General features: G+C 37.1%; 1 protein-coding gene across 2 annotated transcripts in view; it reads left to right on the plus strand.

Annotated features, from left to right (window-relative positions):
• The window catches only part of Cntln (centlein), a 265,324-nt gene that overhangs the window by 77,029 nt on the left and 170,576 nt on the right, over positions 1 to 17,719 (plus strand). For both annotated transcript variants that reach the window (XM_028753632.1, XM_028753633.1), the window contains exons 6-8: positions 5,379 to 5,512; positions 7,963 to 8,125; positions 12,006 to 12,200. In XM_028753632.1, the coding sequence (XP_028609465.1) occupies positions 5,379 to 5,512; positions 7,963 to 8,125; positions 12,006 to 12,200 (492 nt within the window). The remainder of the gene's footprint in view (positions 1 to 5,378; positions 5,513 to 7,962; positions 8,126 to 12,005; positions 12,201 to 17,719) is intronic.

A 17,719-nucleotide genomic window follows, 5' to 3' on the forward strand; every position in this document is an offset into this window, starting at 1 on the left:
CATGAACATGATATATAAGTACACTCTCAAGATCCTGCTTTGAATTCTTCTTGCTGTATAGCCTTAAAGCACACTGATCCTATGTATGTGCCAGTTATTTTTGGTTCATATTTTGTTTTGTTTGCTTTTTGGTTTTTAGAGACAGAGTTTTTCCTGTATATACCTGGCTGTCCTGGAACTTGCTCTGTAGACAAGTCTGGCCTTGAAAGAGAGATCTGTCTGCTTCTGCCAGCTGAGTGCTGGGATTTAAAGGCCAGTGATACCACATGTGGTTCTTAATGCTTTGAAGAACTTCTGTGCTGTTTACCACAGTGTTAGAATCTTGTCATCAAGAGCCTCCAGCTGTTCATATATCCCTGCCCAAACTTACTTTTAATGGTTGCTATTCTAATGTGTGTGAGGTGACACCTCACTCTGACTTTGATTTCTGTATCTCTCATGAAAATCATAGTAATTTTGAACACTTTTTTGAGAATTTACATTTTATAATTGGTCATGTCAATTTAAATCTCTTGCTTTTTGCAAAAAAATAGATTATACATTAGTTTTTTATTTTGATGTTTTATAGTTAGGTAAGTGTATGTATATACACACACACATTCATATATATATACATATATGTATATACATACATATATACATATACATACACACATATATATATACTGGATGTATAACTCCTTAACATATATAAAATTTGCAAGTACTTTCAGTATGTATGTGCCTTCTCAATGTATTTATTGTGTCTTTTGATAGCTTTTATAAAGTTGTATTTCTTTGCTTTTAAAATATTTTCTTGTCTATTTGCTTGCATTGCTTGTATATCTTGTGTCACTGTTAAATCAGATGTCATGAAGCTTTCCCCTTAAAACCAAACCAAACCAAACCAAACCAAACCAAACCAAACCAAACCAAACCAAACCAAACCAAACCAAACCAAACCAAACCAAACCAAACCAAACCAAACCAAACCAAACCAATGAAAACACAGGTCCAGTTTGTATTCTCTATATACTCAGTGGAGCATGGTCAAACTCTCAGTGGTATGCCCCTTAAAGAACTGAGTCTTTTCCTTCCCATACTTCCACCAGAATGCATCAGTTGTGCAAAGCTAACTTCAGCATCCTTATAACATTTTCTAAACGTTCTTTTCGATGGCTTCCTGTTTAGGCTGTTACTTTTTTGTGGGGGGAGGGGAAGCAGGTCCTGGGTGACATAGAGGCTCTTTAGGAAGCCTTGAATTTACCTCTTTCTCAACTTTTCATCCTTTGACATTGATTTTGATGCCAAAGCAGTTTCCTTTCTCTTTACAGTCAGGAGGCATGGATCATGGGCCTCCTGTTGGTTTCTGGCCATAGCAGAGACCATGAACATTGCACCCATCTGCAGTAGAAACCATGGATGCAGATAAGGCCCTCAGAGGCAGCCCTAACCCAGACATCACTATAATCTCAGGCTAAAGCATAAACCAGAATAGATCAACTCACTTGCCTTTTGGTGGTAACACAGGCCACAGATATCCAACACAAACTCTGGGTATAGCAGGACCACAGACCTTGACATGGCCCTTGGTAGCAGTGCAGGTCTGGACATCATCATGGCCTCAGGGGGCTAACGGAGGCCACTCAGATCAATATGGCCCCCATTGGCAGCACATCCCATAGACATTGACATGGATTCAGGCCAAGTCATTAACCATGGACAGCCAAATGGAGTTAGGTGGTAACTTGGGCCTCTAACATCAGCCCAGCCCTTGGCTACATCAGGACTACTGATCCTTACATCGTCCTCAGTGTCCACAGTGGTTTGGAGGTTCCCATGAGACTCTTTTAGCCAACAACTCAATTAGATGCAACCCATTCACCTGGTACTAGAAGCTTCATTTGATGACAAGAGATGTCTAGCTGGAGCTCTCTCTCACCCATTACTCGACAATTTCATTTAGAGTACCTTCATATATCTATTTTAAGATGCTTCCACTGTATTAGGCTTCTATACTGACCCTCAATGGCCTTTAATTTTAGCTGTCTCTTCCTGTACTTCCTCCCTTATGCCTCTCCTTGCTCCCCTCCCTGCTTGATCCTTCAGTTCCAGCCCCACTTTTGCCTCTGTCCATCTCTGAGTATCTATTCTAGTTCCCTTTCTTAGACAGCCCTATCTGTTCTATCTAGTCTCTGATTCTATGCCTCACCTCTGTGGTTATATGGCTTGTAGCTCACTTATCTAAGACTTAACAACTAATATACACATATACGTGAAAACCACTTTTCTTGTTCTGGGTTACCCCAGGACAATGTTTTTTCTAGTTTCATCCATTGATCTCCAACTTTCATGATTTCAGTTTTTTAATGGCTCAGTAATACTTCCATTGTGTAAATGTACCACATTTTTTTTATTCATTCATCACAGATGTTGAGGGACATCTAGGTTGTTTTCAATTTCTGTCTATTATAAATACATCAGCAGTGAACGTGGTTGAGCAAGTGCCTCTGTGGTGGGATGAAGCATCTCTTCTAGGCAGCTCAGTTGATCTGAGTCCTTCTTGTCATCTCAGCTGGAAGGGTCTCTCAGCAGTCCGTATATATTATGTTCTTGAGGACAGAGAGAGCAGGCTAGTGAATCTAGTGAGCTTCAGGAACTTCTTGGCACTATTGCATAATTTAATGAGCGTCCCTTCAGGACGGACTATTTCACCTCCCCTTATAATATCCAGTTGTTTTGTTTCCTCTTAAAGCATACTGTGCCTTACAGAGTTCCTTCCAAGAGCGGCTTTTTCATGTGAAGGAAATTGCTACACAAAACTTACTTGTCTCACTACCCTATGATATCTTACGGACAGATACTCCCACTTCTCTCTTCAGATATATTCCATATTAGATGCTGAAGTTCTTAAGTTGTCTGTTTGGCTGGAGCCTTTCAGGTGTCCTCTCTATTTCTGTTTCTAGCAGCGGCTATAGCGTTCTTCACATTAGAAGCACAGTTCTTCATTTCTCCGTCATTTTATCTATTTCAAAGTTGTTTCTCTCTGATTCTGCTTTTTCAGGGTTTCTAGGATAGTATTTTTGTCCAAGTGTACACTTTGTTGATTCTTTCTTTCCTCCAGTGTTGGGAATGGAATGCTGCGTTAAAGATCCAAATCAGGTTCCTGTTCAACCGTTTTGTTTTCTGAAATAGGTGCTCTTGAGGTTGCTCTGACCAATCCTGAAGTCGCAATCTTCCTGCATGGGTTAAATTATTTTTCCACACATGTCAGCTTTTTTTTTTCCTTTAAAAAAGTAACTTTATTGAGAATTTCATATGTACATATAATGTGTTTTGTTCAAATCTACCCTTCATCTTCTCCTCTCCAATTTCTTCCCATCCCATGACTATTTTTCTGTTCTCACTTCATGTGTTCTGTCATTTGTTGTGTTTGTCTTTTTGAATCTATGGAGTCCTTGTACTGCTGCCTGTGTGTGCTTGCGTGTGGGACCACCTACCACAGTGTGGTAGCCCTCAGGGACTGGATTCCTGAGGAAATATGGTTCTCTCTCCTCTCATAGATCTTCAGTAGCCAGTAGCTTTTTAGCTAGAGGTAGGACTTCATGAAGTCCTTCTATACCCATGCTGAGATTTTGAATGGCCTGATATTGTGCCGGTCTTATGCTTGTCACAGCTTATGTACAGTGGCCCTTTCATATTCAGCAACTAACGTTTCATTGCAGACATTTACCACTTCTGGCTCTTGTCGCTTCCTACTCTTCAATGATCCCCAAGCCTTTGGGAATGGGGTGTAGCATAGACTCCCCACTCATTTAACAATCTATAATTTTTTTACTCTCTGTCTGTTGACCAGTTGTGAGGATCCGTGTTAATCTCTGTCTAATGTACATAAAAGCTTCTCTAATAAAGATTGAGAGATGCACTAATTTCTTATTACAAAGATAAAAATTAAGAGTATTTTAATACTATTTTCAATAATAGTTTTAGTGCATCAATCCTAGGGCCTCAAAAACACTAGGCAAGCATGTTCTGTGATGCTGGCAGCATCCCAGCCCATTATTCTCCCTTAAACTTTAGATTTTCTAAGGATTTTTGTGTAGGAATGTTTTTCTGTTACCCATTTCATTCTGATGTTCATTTGTCTCTTTTACACAATTTTGAGGTTTCAAGGCCTCCAGTTTGAAAATGCTCCTTTATTCAATTTATGAAATCCTCTCATACTCAGCATGAGCGAAGTTGAATCTTGAGATTGGTAACTTTGTCTGGATGCTACCTAAGTCCTTAAAAATTTTACCTGGTCTCTAGGCTAGAGATCAAACCTGTTTTCCTTTTTTATCTTTTGTGATTTTGTTTTATCTGTTAGAGACCTTTCAGATTTACACATTTCTACATAATTGCATTTTGTATTAGTCACCTCTTTGTAGTTCAGTATCTAGCTACCTCCAAAGACAGTAAGCAGGGTACAGAGATGAATTCCTGTTCGCTCAGGTCATTGTCAGGCCCTTGTTGTAGACTTTCTCCTACATGAAAAAGGAACCCCACTCTCTTGCCTCCTTTTTCCTTTCTGACATCGTCTTTCTTTTTATCTATTACTGTATATAAATGCATCTGTTCTTTTTTATGGGTGAATAAATGGGGATTTTTAGTTCTTAACCTAAAGCCTGGTGATCAGTTATGGGAATAGTGTATAAATGGTGTTAATATAGGCGTACTCCATTTAAAAATTTGTTTATTCACAATACTAATGAAAATTAATTTTTTATATTTTAAAACACATACAATTAAAAGAGTAGTTTTAAAATGAAAGATTTAGAAAATTATTAGGGCAAAAGATGAGTTTTGAAGACTATCAGTTGAAGGTTTAACACCATCAAGAGAACCGGAGGATAATCTGAGTCTTAAATATTAGAAGACTTTTTTGCAGTGATAGCTAATTTACATTTGTACCTTTAAAACAGAAGCAAATATCAAGAGAACTACTACTTATCCTTAATATTTAAACAATTCTGCTTTTTTATTAATTTAACATATACTTTTATTGTATGATTTATTTTAACTTTAATAATAAACTTTTTGTAGCTTTTACAGTTTGTTTCAAGTTCTTGATTTTATACCATGAAGTTTTTCTAAATTTCTGACAAAAAATTCTACAACTAGTGTAAGTTTTGTAAACATTTTTCACCTAGAATTTTTCAAAGTTGTCCTTTTCCTTTTTTTATTTTGAAACTATTTTAAGGGTTGATATTTAAATATGTTAAAATTTATTATTGTGAAAATCCTAAATATAGTTTTAGTAAGAACATTAAGAACATTTCTCCTGCATCTTATAAAATAAATATATACTTTTGTTCATACTTCATTTTTATTATGTTTTAATACAAGTGCTCTAACTTTAGGTCCTTGAAGAAAATTTGATTGAAGCAAAGAAAGAAATTGAATCAGCACATAGTAAATATAATGCCGTGTCACTGCAGCTGAACAACAAACAGACTGAACTTCTCCAGAAAGATATGGATATTACATTGGTCCGGCAAGTATATTCAGTTCTGAATTTTATTAGAAGATCATTAGTCATTCAGCATGAGCACTTACATATATGTATATTGTTAACACTTCTAAATAATAACAATAGGTACATATGTTTGTGCAGTGAAAATCCAGAATAGTATGCACTAAAGCGGCACTAGTTAGTTAGGGGTGTGGGGGCTCCCCAGCATCGAGAGATCAGGACTCTGTTTAAACAAGAACAGTGTGTTTTAGCGTTGTTTCCTGAACTTTTCGTATGAATATGCACAGTGCATTTTTCTTAACTTAAAAACTGCAATTATTTACTTTTTAAATCTATTTCTTAAAGAGTTAAGGATGCCTGACAAAAGCAGCTTAGAGGAAGGACAGTTATCATCATACAGAGTTTCCCTAGGGGAAGGCATGGTTGCATTTAAGAACAAGCAGTTCTTGTCCATGTGACTGCCATATGAGGTAACTTGCTCACATGTTTACTGCTGTCTAGGAAGCAGAGAGAATTCCAGACTGGATCTGATACTGGGGTACAACCTGTCAACCCCATACCCGCATTGATCTGTGTTTGCAGCCTGGCCCTGTGTCTAGAAAGTTCAGTAACCTCATGAGACAGCACCAGCAGCTAGGAACCACAGCTAGAGATCACATGAGTTTATGAGGAACAGTTCACATGCAGACTCACACACGGACCCACAGACTTTTAATAATTTCTGTTTATTTTCCTTTCTTTGTCTTCTTATGAAGACAGGTCAAATTCCTTCCTTCCCAGTGGCCCAGAGGTATTTTTCCGTTTTTTTTTAAATGATTTTCATTTAGTCAGAGAAAGAAAGGGAGGAAGGAGGGAAGTAGGGAGGGAAGGAGGGAGAGAGAGAGAGATCATGTTTATTAATAGCATGGTTGTAAAGTAATGTAAGAGGTAGGACAAAAACACACTCTTCTCCACGCTGACATTTAATTCTCAAGTATCCCAGTAATGTGAGAATCTCCCTTCTCTATACTGTCTTTGTTATGACTGATGATACATATATTTTGAACATTAATGTAAAAAAAATTCGTATATATGAATTCTTGCTCTCTTATTAAGAGATATATGATATATCTGAATATTGGAAGATAAATAACTTCTTGTTTTTCTCTTGTGCCTGTTGCAGCTTACCTTCATAATGCCCTTTCTACACAGTCTCTTGGCCTCCAGGCTCTCACCATCCACAGTGGGCATACTATTGCTTTTCCCTTTGTTAAAATTTATGATTTAGTAAGAGAAAAGGGCATAGTCTAAATGGATGTTTACTGTTTATCTGTCTTTGTCAGATTTCCTAGAGACACTGTGCAGTTGCTTATTCTCTCATCCTCAAGATTTGAATGTTGTTTTTATACATTGCCACTTTCAGTAGTCTATGACTATTGAGAGGCAGTAGAAGATAGATTTTGCACATGTGCTTGTTTGTGTGGTTATAAATCCAATTGAGAAGAGTCTTGCCTTAAATGTCTAAAAATCAGATCTTATTTTCTCTGTATTAATTTTCATCAGTCTCAAATAGATATTTACATATTTCTTTATTTTAAATCTTTTCATGTATTTGAAGCCGTAAATAAGAAAAATGCCACTTTAAATGCACTCTCCATAATATATAAAATGAAATGTGTTTATGTTGATATATGTCTCTCTATATGACAGATGTTTTAACCAACTAAATGGAGGAGCCTGAAATAATGTCTCTATAATTATTTTTTATGTCAAAATACAATATACAAACAATGTCTAGTTTTATATGGATCTTGTCACAAAAGATTTTCTACCACAGTGATCTGGAAGTCTGTACCCCAGAGGTGTTGCTTTCTTGTGCCCTGAGCACCATAGCTCCTCAGCTAGGTCATTTGTCTTCCCACTTTACCAGTTTTCACCTGGGTGTTTGCAAACACTGGATCCCCTTGTGTTGTTTTTCTTCCTTCTGACTGTTGTACCTCACTGTCTTGCAGATCATCTCCAGAGTCGCATGGTGGTTTGAAAACTTTGTTAGACCTTTTGGTGTCTTTTTTTCCACTATATTTAAAGTTATTTGTTGTATAAAATGAAAGCTTAACTTACTCTATATTTAAAAGTACCTGATGACTATAGTTAAGACCACTGCTTCTGAGTCCATGGAACTGAAATTTTAACTTAATTTCAATAAGGAGGTGTTTCTATGACAATATATCCAGAATTTTTATTTCTATCAAGCTATAAAAGAAAATTGATAAGTATTTTGCCTTTGAAAGCCACAATAGTTCTGTCGATACTTTCTAGGTGTATGTGATAAATATTAAATACTTTATATATGATCTCGTTTATTAATAAGTTTGCCTGTAATAAAAAATAATAGATGAAAATAGGAAGCCAATCTATACTCAGATGAACACAATTATTTAGCTGAGGTGATCTGTATTCATGCTTCTCTATTTATTGCTTGCTTTGCACAGGAAAGAGTTGCAGGAGCTGCAGAATCTGTACAAGCAGAACAGTGCACACACAGCACAGCAGGCAGACCTGATCCAGCAGCTCCAGGTTCTCAATATGGATACGCAGAAAGTACTGAAGAATCAGGAAGATGTTCACACGGCTGAAAGTATATCATACCAAAAAGTATGGTGCTAGTTTGTTGTAAAGATGTTAAGTTACATGTATGAATTTAGGAAAACAGATTCCAAGCTTTTAGAAATTTTGTATCATTTCTTTTTAAACATAGTTTAACTTGTTAATATTTAAGTTTTGTGAGCTTTCTATGGTAAGATTGAAAAAGTTGAAAGTACAGATATAAAATCAACTTGTAAGTTGAAACTTTTATTTCTTCTGTGAAACATCTAGGTTCAGTAGTACTTGGATTATAAGAAGTAATTGGAGCAAGTGTGATCCAGATGTGTGACCTAAGGCACATATAAAATCTGCTTTGTTTTATTGGCGAATGTGCACAGACACTAAGGCAACACTGAAGTGATCTTCACGGTCATTCATTTTCAAGGATTTCTCTCTTTGTTTCTGAGGTTCTTTTAGTAATCACTGTACTCTAGTTGATTCAGGAGCCCACAGCAAGGCTGATGTGTCTCTTTAGTTATGCCAACAGACTCAGCACTGCTCATCCTGCTATTAATTTAAAGAAGCCCCAGTACTGAGCTCTTTATATAATTTGTTCAGTGTACTAAGTTGTTTACATAAATAACATCATGAGAGTAATGCTTCTCTTTAATAGCTGAGACTGGATGAGGTTGGAGGAGGTTGAAGATGGTTTTATGTTTTATAACCCACAGTTCTGAGGGCAGAAGGTGGTAGGTGGAGTCTGGATGCTGTGTACACGTGGGCTAGGCTGATGAGTGCAAGTATGTTGTCAGCTTCAGAGCCGCATTTGTTGAGAAGCTTCTTTGTGCTTAGTGGGAGTCAGTGCTGGTCCCAGGAGCTTTGTCTGGGCTCAGCAGGTTCCTCGTTACTCTAGAGGCCCATGACTTTGTATTCCTAGTGATAGCAGAGTCTAGGTTCAACACTATTGAGCATGTGTCAGGAAACAGAGAGTGAGTTGTGCATTAGACATGGAGGCCCTGGGGAAGCAGGGTTCTTCCAGCTGCTTTCAGCACTCCCAGAGCCTCTTCAGCAAACTCCCTCAGGGGAGGGAGGACACTGGGATAACCCATTGCATTGCCAGACCAGGGCTCAGATGCCATCCACACATGTCAGGTGCTTAGCTTTAGAGGCTGAGCAGTCTCAGCCTTCACAATAAAACACAGACAATCGAACATATTCCTTGACACAGAGAATGAGATCATTGCCATGACAATGTAAGCGCATGCTTTTCTTAGTTACAAACTTTTATTGTTAAATGTTTTCATACAATATATTTTGATCATATTTCCTATTCCTCCCCCAAACTTTCCCAGATCCATTCCACCTCCTTACCCAGCCAAGTGTTCTATTTTTTCTTTCCCTCAAAAAGAAAAGAAAAGAAAACAAAACAAAACAAAAACAAAATTATAAACAAGAAAGCACTTTTTTAAAAAGGCATGGAGTTCATGTTGTGTTGGTTACCTGCTCCTGACCTTGATGCCTATCTTGGAGGATGTTTGTCACTTCAGTGGAGAAAACTGGCTTTTACTTTCCCAGCAGGTATCAGTTATAAGGAGTTTGCTTATTGGCTAGGAGTGGGACTCGGTATCGCTTCCCCTTATCCATGCAGGGATTTTTCTCTGGATGAATTTGTGCAGGTCTTGTGCATGCATCACCATTTCTGTGTATTCATGTGTGCATTGGCACTGTTGTGTCTGTAGGATGCTCTTTCCTTAGAGTCATCCATTCCCTCTGGCTCTTACAATCTTTCTCCTCTTCCTGAAACATCAAGAGAGGAATGTGAAACAGACATAGAGAGCCAAATGCTCCAAGATCTTTCATTGTCTGCATATTGGGTATATGTGGGCCTCTGTGTTAATTAATATCTACTGCAAGAAGAAGCTTCTCTGATCAGGGTTGAATCATACACTGATATATGGGTACAATAATATGTCATTAGTCATTGTTTTATTATTATGCAAATTTAGTATAATAATGATGATAATAATAATAGGTTTTTCCTCCAGCACTTGACCTGTCTAGTCTCATGTTCTTGGCTTCATTAACAGTGTCAGGTGCTGGTTATATCACATGGAGTGGCCTTTAAATATAATAAATAAATAAGCAAATAAACAAACAAGTGGCTGGTTACTGCTGTGCCCTTTGTGCTGCTATTGCTCCAGTGTATCCTGTAGGTAGGTTGCTGTCCGGGTCACAGGATTTGTAGCTAGGTGGGATTGATGCTTTCTCCTTAGATAGTGTTCACTGTACCTTGAAGGCTATGAACACTAGTTAGTAGGGGTGAAGCTTCTGGTTAGGCACCAGCTTGACTTTTCCAAGTATCATGATCTAGATATTTGTTCTCTTCAGCAATGGGGCCTTCTATCAGTTGGTGGAGGGTAAATGACAGAATGGGCAATGATGTGTAGTAATTAGTGCTGTGTGGTGGGAGGTAGCTAGGAAGTGAACAAGTTCAATCACAAACAAACAGGAACAGTTAAGCAAGAGATGTGTATATGGAATAATATCCGAGGAATGAATTTTCCCCGTTCCTAGAAGCATGCTGGTCTAGATCTTTTCTTCCAGGATTTTTTGTTTGTTTGTTCTCATTGCTTTGAAGTAGTATTCACTACAATACCCAGTTTGCTCCACTGTCTAGAATTATCCACCCAGTCAGACCAGCTACAACTGGGAAACTTCTGAACAGGAGTGCAACTGAGCAACCTTAATGAGAACAGCAGAAGAATGTATTTGATCTTCTGTTTGATGAAGCAAGAATGTGAGGCCAGAGAGATGGAAGAGCTTAACGGAGGCCATTTTCCTGGGTGACTAGACCCAGAGCCTTGTGTGTATGAAGGAGGAGCTCAAGAGGTGACACCTGAGTGTCAGGTACATCCTGCTCACTCCTGCTAACCCCAGCCATCTCCATGCAGCCTGGCTCTAGTCTCCAGAGCTTGCTCTTACCCAGTCATGAGAGCATCTGTAGCATAGTTGATTATTGGACCTGCACTGACCCTTTGATGGTCCCTGTGAGCTGTCAGTATTCTTACTTTCTTCTTAGAGTGTCTGATATCATTAGCTGTGAAAAACTGTTGACATATACCCCTGTATAAAGACAGTGGCAAAGGAAAGCATAAATTTGTATGTTGAAATTCTTTATTAACACTTATTTTTGCAAAAATTGCCTAACTTTTGCTATGAAGTGATATGAATTATTTAAGTATTTATAATAATAGATATCATTTACAGACCCCCCAAATTTGATTATTTTCAATTAATATAATTAATATTATATTTTCACAAAATATTTATATTTTTCACAAAAATGCAAATGCCTTTCTCAGAATTTTAAGCTTTAGAAATTTAGTTATATCACATATTGAGAAATGTATAGTAATATTCACTATGTAGATGAATTTAAACTTACATTCTTGTGAATTTTTGTCTTTCTTCAGTAGTGGACACTAATTTATAGTAAATGAAAATAATTAAGTTAATATTAAAGAATTCCCAGTGAAATATGCAGTATGCTTCTGTCTCCTTTTCTAACAAATTACAGAAATTTTCACAGTACTGCGATCTTTAGAGTGATTTTAAAAACCTGGGCCATTCTAGTAGAATTGCCATTGCTTTTTCAAGTCTTTTTTTTTTCCATAAAGCCCTTCAAATGAGTATATGTAGCTTAGAATCTTTTCTTTTGTTTGTAACAGTTTCATTATCAGTTATCCTGGCCAAGAACACATCTTACCTTTTGGATGACAGGTATAGTTTGATATTGATATCTAACTATACCACTTATACATTGTGTCTGCTTCTTGGCTAGTAACATAACTTTAGGGCAGGTATATGTCCATATGTAGTTCATATATATGTAGATATATGTGCACATACTTGCCTTATTGATTACATCATTTTTGGTTATTTTCAACAGCTTTATAATGAATTACATGTTTGTTTTGAAACTACAAAATCAAATGAAGCTATGCTCCGGCAAAGTGTTGTTAATCTTCAGGACCAACTGTTTCAAAAAGAACAAGAAAATGTAAAATTAAAGGAAAAACTTCAGGAATCAAAAGAAACATCCTGTTTATCACCACACGAGAGTGAGTCAAACCAATCAGGAAAGGTGAGAGATTTCCTAAAATGTTACGTTATTATTTTATGTTTTATGTGAAAACATGAATGTTGTAGATGATACATATTGATAAAGGAAATGCATGTAGATATACAGAAGATATTAAATATAGAAGCTATGTGTGTGTATTTGTGTGTGATGCATTAATGTATTTATGTTTACATGTTTATGTTTACATGTTTATATATGTGTGAAAACATATATAAATATATATATGTGTGTGTATACACACACACACACACACACACATATATATATGTATGACATTAGCTATCCTCTGTCATTCTTCGTCTCCTTGCTTGTAGAGGTAAATAAAATAGCGAATGCTGTGTCCAGCGGGATGGCCTGGACCAGCCCCTGTGGTCTGCCTGCCTGTCTCTGCTGTCCCAGCAGTATGGTTACAAATATATTCCACAGTGCCTGCTTTTTTTCTTTGCTTTTTAGGGATCTGAGGTCAGATTTCCATGCTTCTGCAGCAAGCATTTCACTCATTTTATGGGTTAGTGTTTATTGCTAACTTGACAGGCACACCTGCGAAGGATTGTTTAGCCTCTGGGCTTGCAAGAAGGTTCTATTGTGTAGGTTAATTGAAGTGGGGAGATGTACATTAAAGTGGGATGCCATTATTCCTTGGGCTTTGGTTCTTTACTATACAAAAAGAACCATATAAGCTGGGCACAGATATTCATCATTTTTGCTTCCAGATTACAGTGTGGCCAACTAATTCAGGCCTTGACTTCCCTTGGACCTGGGCTGAAATAACCCTTTTTTATTTGAGTTGCTTCTATCAGGGTATTCTACTGCAGAGAGAGGAGAAGAAACTGAGACACTGAGTCATCACTCATCTTCACAGCTAACCCTCAATAACTATAGGTCTGAAAACCACTAACTTTAAATTTTTAAATAAATTGCACCTGTCCTGAACATGTACAGGCTATTTATTTGCTTTTAATTATTCCCTAACAAAACAATGCAATAATTCTTTATGCAGTATTTATTACCTCAGGTATAATATATAGAAATGGCTTAAACATATAAAAAAACAAGCAAAGGTTACATGCAAATATTTCAATTTATTTTAAAATTATGGACTTAAGCATTTGTTGATTTAAAAGGGATTTAGATCCAATGCCCTATAGATATCCAAGGGCAAATTAGTGGTTATTGTGGTAAATTATGTGGTTATTGAAGAACAAGTTAATAGGTCATGGCTAGTTGAGACTCTAACTTAAATAATAAAGTAGAAAGGGTGCCTATGAGTATGTCTCATAAGTTTTTGCCACAATGTGTGTTTTATTATACTTGATTCCTATTAGTGGTAGCCTTTTCCTGGCATTGCATTGACTTGGGATTTTGACCAGGTCTAAATATCTACATATTCTTTATGTTATACAAATGCCCTGAGCAGCACAGTAACACAGGGACCTAGGATGGCATGTGCAATGGGAGACAGAGACACAAGACTGTGGGTTCACTTCTGGAATGAACATTTCTTAACACTTCCATTGCTGTTTACATATTGTTTTGCTAAGTACTAAAGATACTCTGCAAGCAGAACTTGAGCATACAGCTTCTTGGAGCCTTTTATCTGAGTTCCTCGTTTGGCATGTCTCTGCCCTCAGAGTCTTCTTTTGCCTGACCCTCCTCCCAGACATGATCTCCTGCCTGCAGTTTTCCCACAATTTCTTAGCCATCTCTTTGTCAGAGTTCGTGCCTGATAAGGGAACTGCAGACCAACAGGACCTTTTCAGACATGAACAAACTCTGTGTAACCTAAAGCCAAGTTCCTTCTAAATAAATACTGATATTAATAGTATTTATATCATAGCCTTTTATGGTATGTCTTATAGATCATCTTCAAGATGACATCACAGTGTTCTTTTTAAAGAATTTTATTTACTTTAGCATAATTAATGTGGGCTATGTGTCACCAGTCACATTTCCAAAGAAAAATGGGTTGACTTTCCATAGCAGCCATCGGCTGACAGTCTAAGCTAGGAGTGGGACTCGGGAGCTTGCTGTCCATCCATGAAGGAATTTTGACTAAGTTGATCTTGTGCAAGTCTTGTTCAGGTAACCATAGCTGCTCTGAGTTCATGTGCAATAGTTTTGTCATGTCCAGAAGGCATCATTTCATATCTCTCCATGACATCCCCTGACTCAGATGGCCTTTCCGGCCACTCTGTTTCTGTATTCCCTAAGCCTTGGGAGGGAGAAGGGTGATATGGATAACCCTCTACAGCTGAGCACTGAAGGTCACTTAGTTCCACACTCTGATCAGCTGCAAGCCTCTTTATTAAAGGCTACCTACTGTAAGATAAAACAAAACAAAACAAGCGCCTTTTATCCCCTGGGACAACAGCACAAATCTATTGGTATACAGTATTTGGAAACCAATGTAGCCATATGAGCAGTTAGACAAACATTAGCTTTCTTTGGGGGCCTTTGACCTCAGACCTGGATTTTGACCAGATTTACTGTTCTCCACATGAAATACTTCCTATGAAAAACACCTCAAATCTAACCCATTCATGACTGCCATGCTGATGTTAGAGTCTTGCCTGGTAGACTGGAATTGAGCTTGCAGGGCCAAAGCCTGGTATGACTGGTGATGGCTTTTCTCCCCTTAGTAGCCTACATAGCAATTTCCAGCACTGTGATTGCAATCCAGCTGGTAGTTTCCTGGTCAGTTCGAGATTGGTTTTTCATGTCCTGCAACCAAAGGGTATGGTATCTTCAGTGATAGGGTCTTACCATCTAGTTTTGATGGGAAGCCATGAACAATGAAGTTTGGTTCTTTTTGTGGTCTCGCTGACCAATAAATCTTGGAGCAGTATCCTGTATCTGGCATTGAGACTTTCTTTTAATAATCTATGTCTTTTGGAGACAGCATTGTCAACTCATAGAGTGACTGTTCAAACTCCATTTTTTAAATGATATTTTAAAATTAGCTTGTAAACCCGTGGTTTTCCCTAAGATTTTTGAATATGTCCTTTTAGTCTGGCCCTACTCCTTTAACCCCATCCAGCTGGGATCATCACTGCTTAAACCTTTAACTCACAGGGCTCCCTCTCGCCCCGTCCTCAATGGCACTTGCGTTCTACCATCTCTCTAATTAAATTTTATTGTGGTTGCAAGATCAAGGTTCCCATAAAACATTGTCATACACCCTTTAGTTTGGTTAACAGTTCCCCTGTCCCCACATTTCTGCATCTCCAGCCCCTCAATTATTGAACCATTCTGCCCCCAGTATTTCCTCCTCTGCTTTCATTTTAATTAAATTGTACAATCTCCCCTCACTAATTGCTTTTGTCCCCAGTGGCCAGGTCCTAGTTTTTTCCTTCCACATAAACTTCAAGTTCAACACACGAAACAACAGATTCAAAACTGGGTTCAACATTATTGAGAAAATATGTGATATTTGGTTTTATAAGTCTAGGAGATTTCACTAAGCATATTTTTTCCTAATTCTATCTATTTACCTGCAAATGTCATAATTTCACTTTTTATAGCTGAGTAATATTCCATAATATATATTTACCACAGTATTCATTCATCAGTTGACGGACATTCGTTTGGTCAATTTCCAAGCTAATATGAATAGGATATCAGTGAAAACCGAGATGCAAGTGTCTTCTGATTAGGATGTAAAGTCCTTTGGATATTTGCCTAGGAGTGCTATAGTTAAGGCAGATATTTCTCTTTCTAGTTTTTTTGAGAAACTGCCAGAGTGAAATGGAATGTGGCTATCCCAGGACTCCCAGCAAAAATATTTAAGTGTTCCCCTGTATCTACATTTATGCCAGCGTTTGCTCTCATTCATTTTACCAAGGACTTATATAAGATAGAATCTAAAAATAGCTTTCATTTTAACCTGCATTTCTCTAATAATAGGAAAGGGTGTTGAATATGTTTTTAAGTGTTTAGTAGTCCTTTATATTTTTTCTTTTCCTTTCTTCCTTTTTTCTTTTCCTTTTCTATTTGTATATTGTAGACACTAATCTCCTGTTGGAGTTATATCTGCTAAAGATTTTCTTCCATCCTCCAAGCTGTGTCTTCACTTGATTTTCCATTTGTTTTGCCACACAGAAGCATTGTGAGTTCCTGAGACTCCAATGGTCACGTGTCTGTCCTATTTCCATCCCATTGGTCGCCTGTTATATCCTTGTGCACCCAGTGTCCTACTCAGAAAGTGCACTTCTGTGTCTCTAAGTCACAACAGTTCACGCTTTTCCTCTGATGATTTCAGATATCATGTCTTATGTTGAGGTCCTTGATCTATTTGAAGTTGAGGTATATGGAGGACAAGAAGTAATGGTACAGTTTTATTTTTTAAAATGTTAAAATTTAGGTTTCTTGGTACAATTTGTTGAAAATGTCTTTTCCTCAATGTATATTTTTGGTATCTGTGTCAGAATCACATGACTATAGTTGCATGGAATTATATTTCATTCCATTGATCTGTGTGATGTGTGTGTGTGTATGCACGCTCGCTGAATTTCTTAACCTGTCAGTGCAGTATAATTTAAAGTCAGGTGTAGAGATACCTTACTCAGTCTTCTTTATGTTCAAATTTACTTTGCCTATCTTTAGTTCTTTGGGATTGTTTTTCTATGTCTGTGTAGAATAGCCCTGGATTTCGATTTGGATTGCATCTGACCCATCAACTGCTATAGACAGCAGTTTTTACAGTTGTTCCTCCTTTCCACTCAGAGCGTAAGCAGTCTTTTCATCTTCTCAAGTTTTTCTAAAATTCCTTTTCCAGCATTTTAACTTTTCAATGCAGAGATCTTTCATTTCTTTGGTAATTATTTCCATATAGTGTGTGTGTGTGTGTGTGTGTGTGTGTGTGTGTGTGGCTATTGTGAATGGGATTGTTACCTTGACCTTTGTTTTTCAGTATGTTTGTCATTCGTATATAGGAAAGCCACTAATTTCTCTGTGTTAATTTGTAACCTGCCATTTGTTAAAAATGTTTGTCAGCTATATTTTACTGGTGGAGTCTTTAGGGTCTCCTTTGTATAAAACAATATAATCTGCAAACAAGAATACTTTGAATTATTTTATTATTTCTATCCCTTTTATTTTTCTTTTGTTTTACTCTTATATCTAAGTCTTTAAATACCGCATTGACTGAGAGTAGAGAAAATAGATGATCTTTCTTGTGGTTAGTTGGAATTCCTGAATGCTCCTTTTACCATGATGCCTACTGTAGGATTATTATATGAACTTTATTATTTTGCATTATATCCCTTACATTCATAACCTCTCTGAGTTATATTATGATAGAATGTTGAATTTTTGCAGACATTTTCTGTATTTTTTTGAAATGATTAATTGGTTTCTTTTGTTTCTGCAATGGATAATATTTATTGGTTTAAGTGTGTTGAACTATCATTATATTTCTGGAATGAAGCAAAATTAATGATGATGGGTGATCTCTTAAATTTAATCTTTTTTTGATGTTGCCAGCATTTGTTGAGAAGTTTTTCATGTGTGTTTACTATAAT

Source organism: Grammomys surdaster, unplaced genomic scaffold, assembly GCF_004785775.1.
Source record: "Grammomys surdaster isolate TR1022 unplaced genomic scaffold, NIH_TR_1.0 125951, whole genome shotgun sequence".
In the NCBI taxonomy this organism is placed as follows: Eukaryota; Metazoa; Chordata; class Mammalia; order Rodentia; family Muridae; genus Grammomys; species Grammomys surdaster.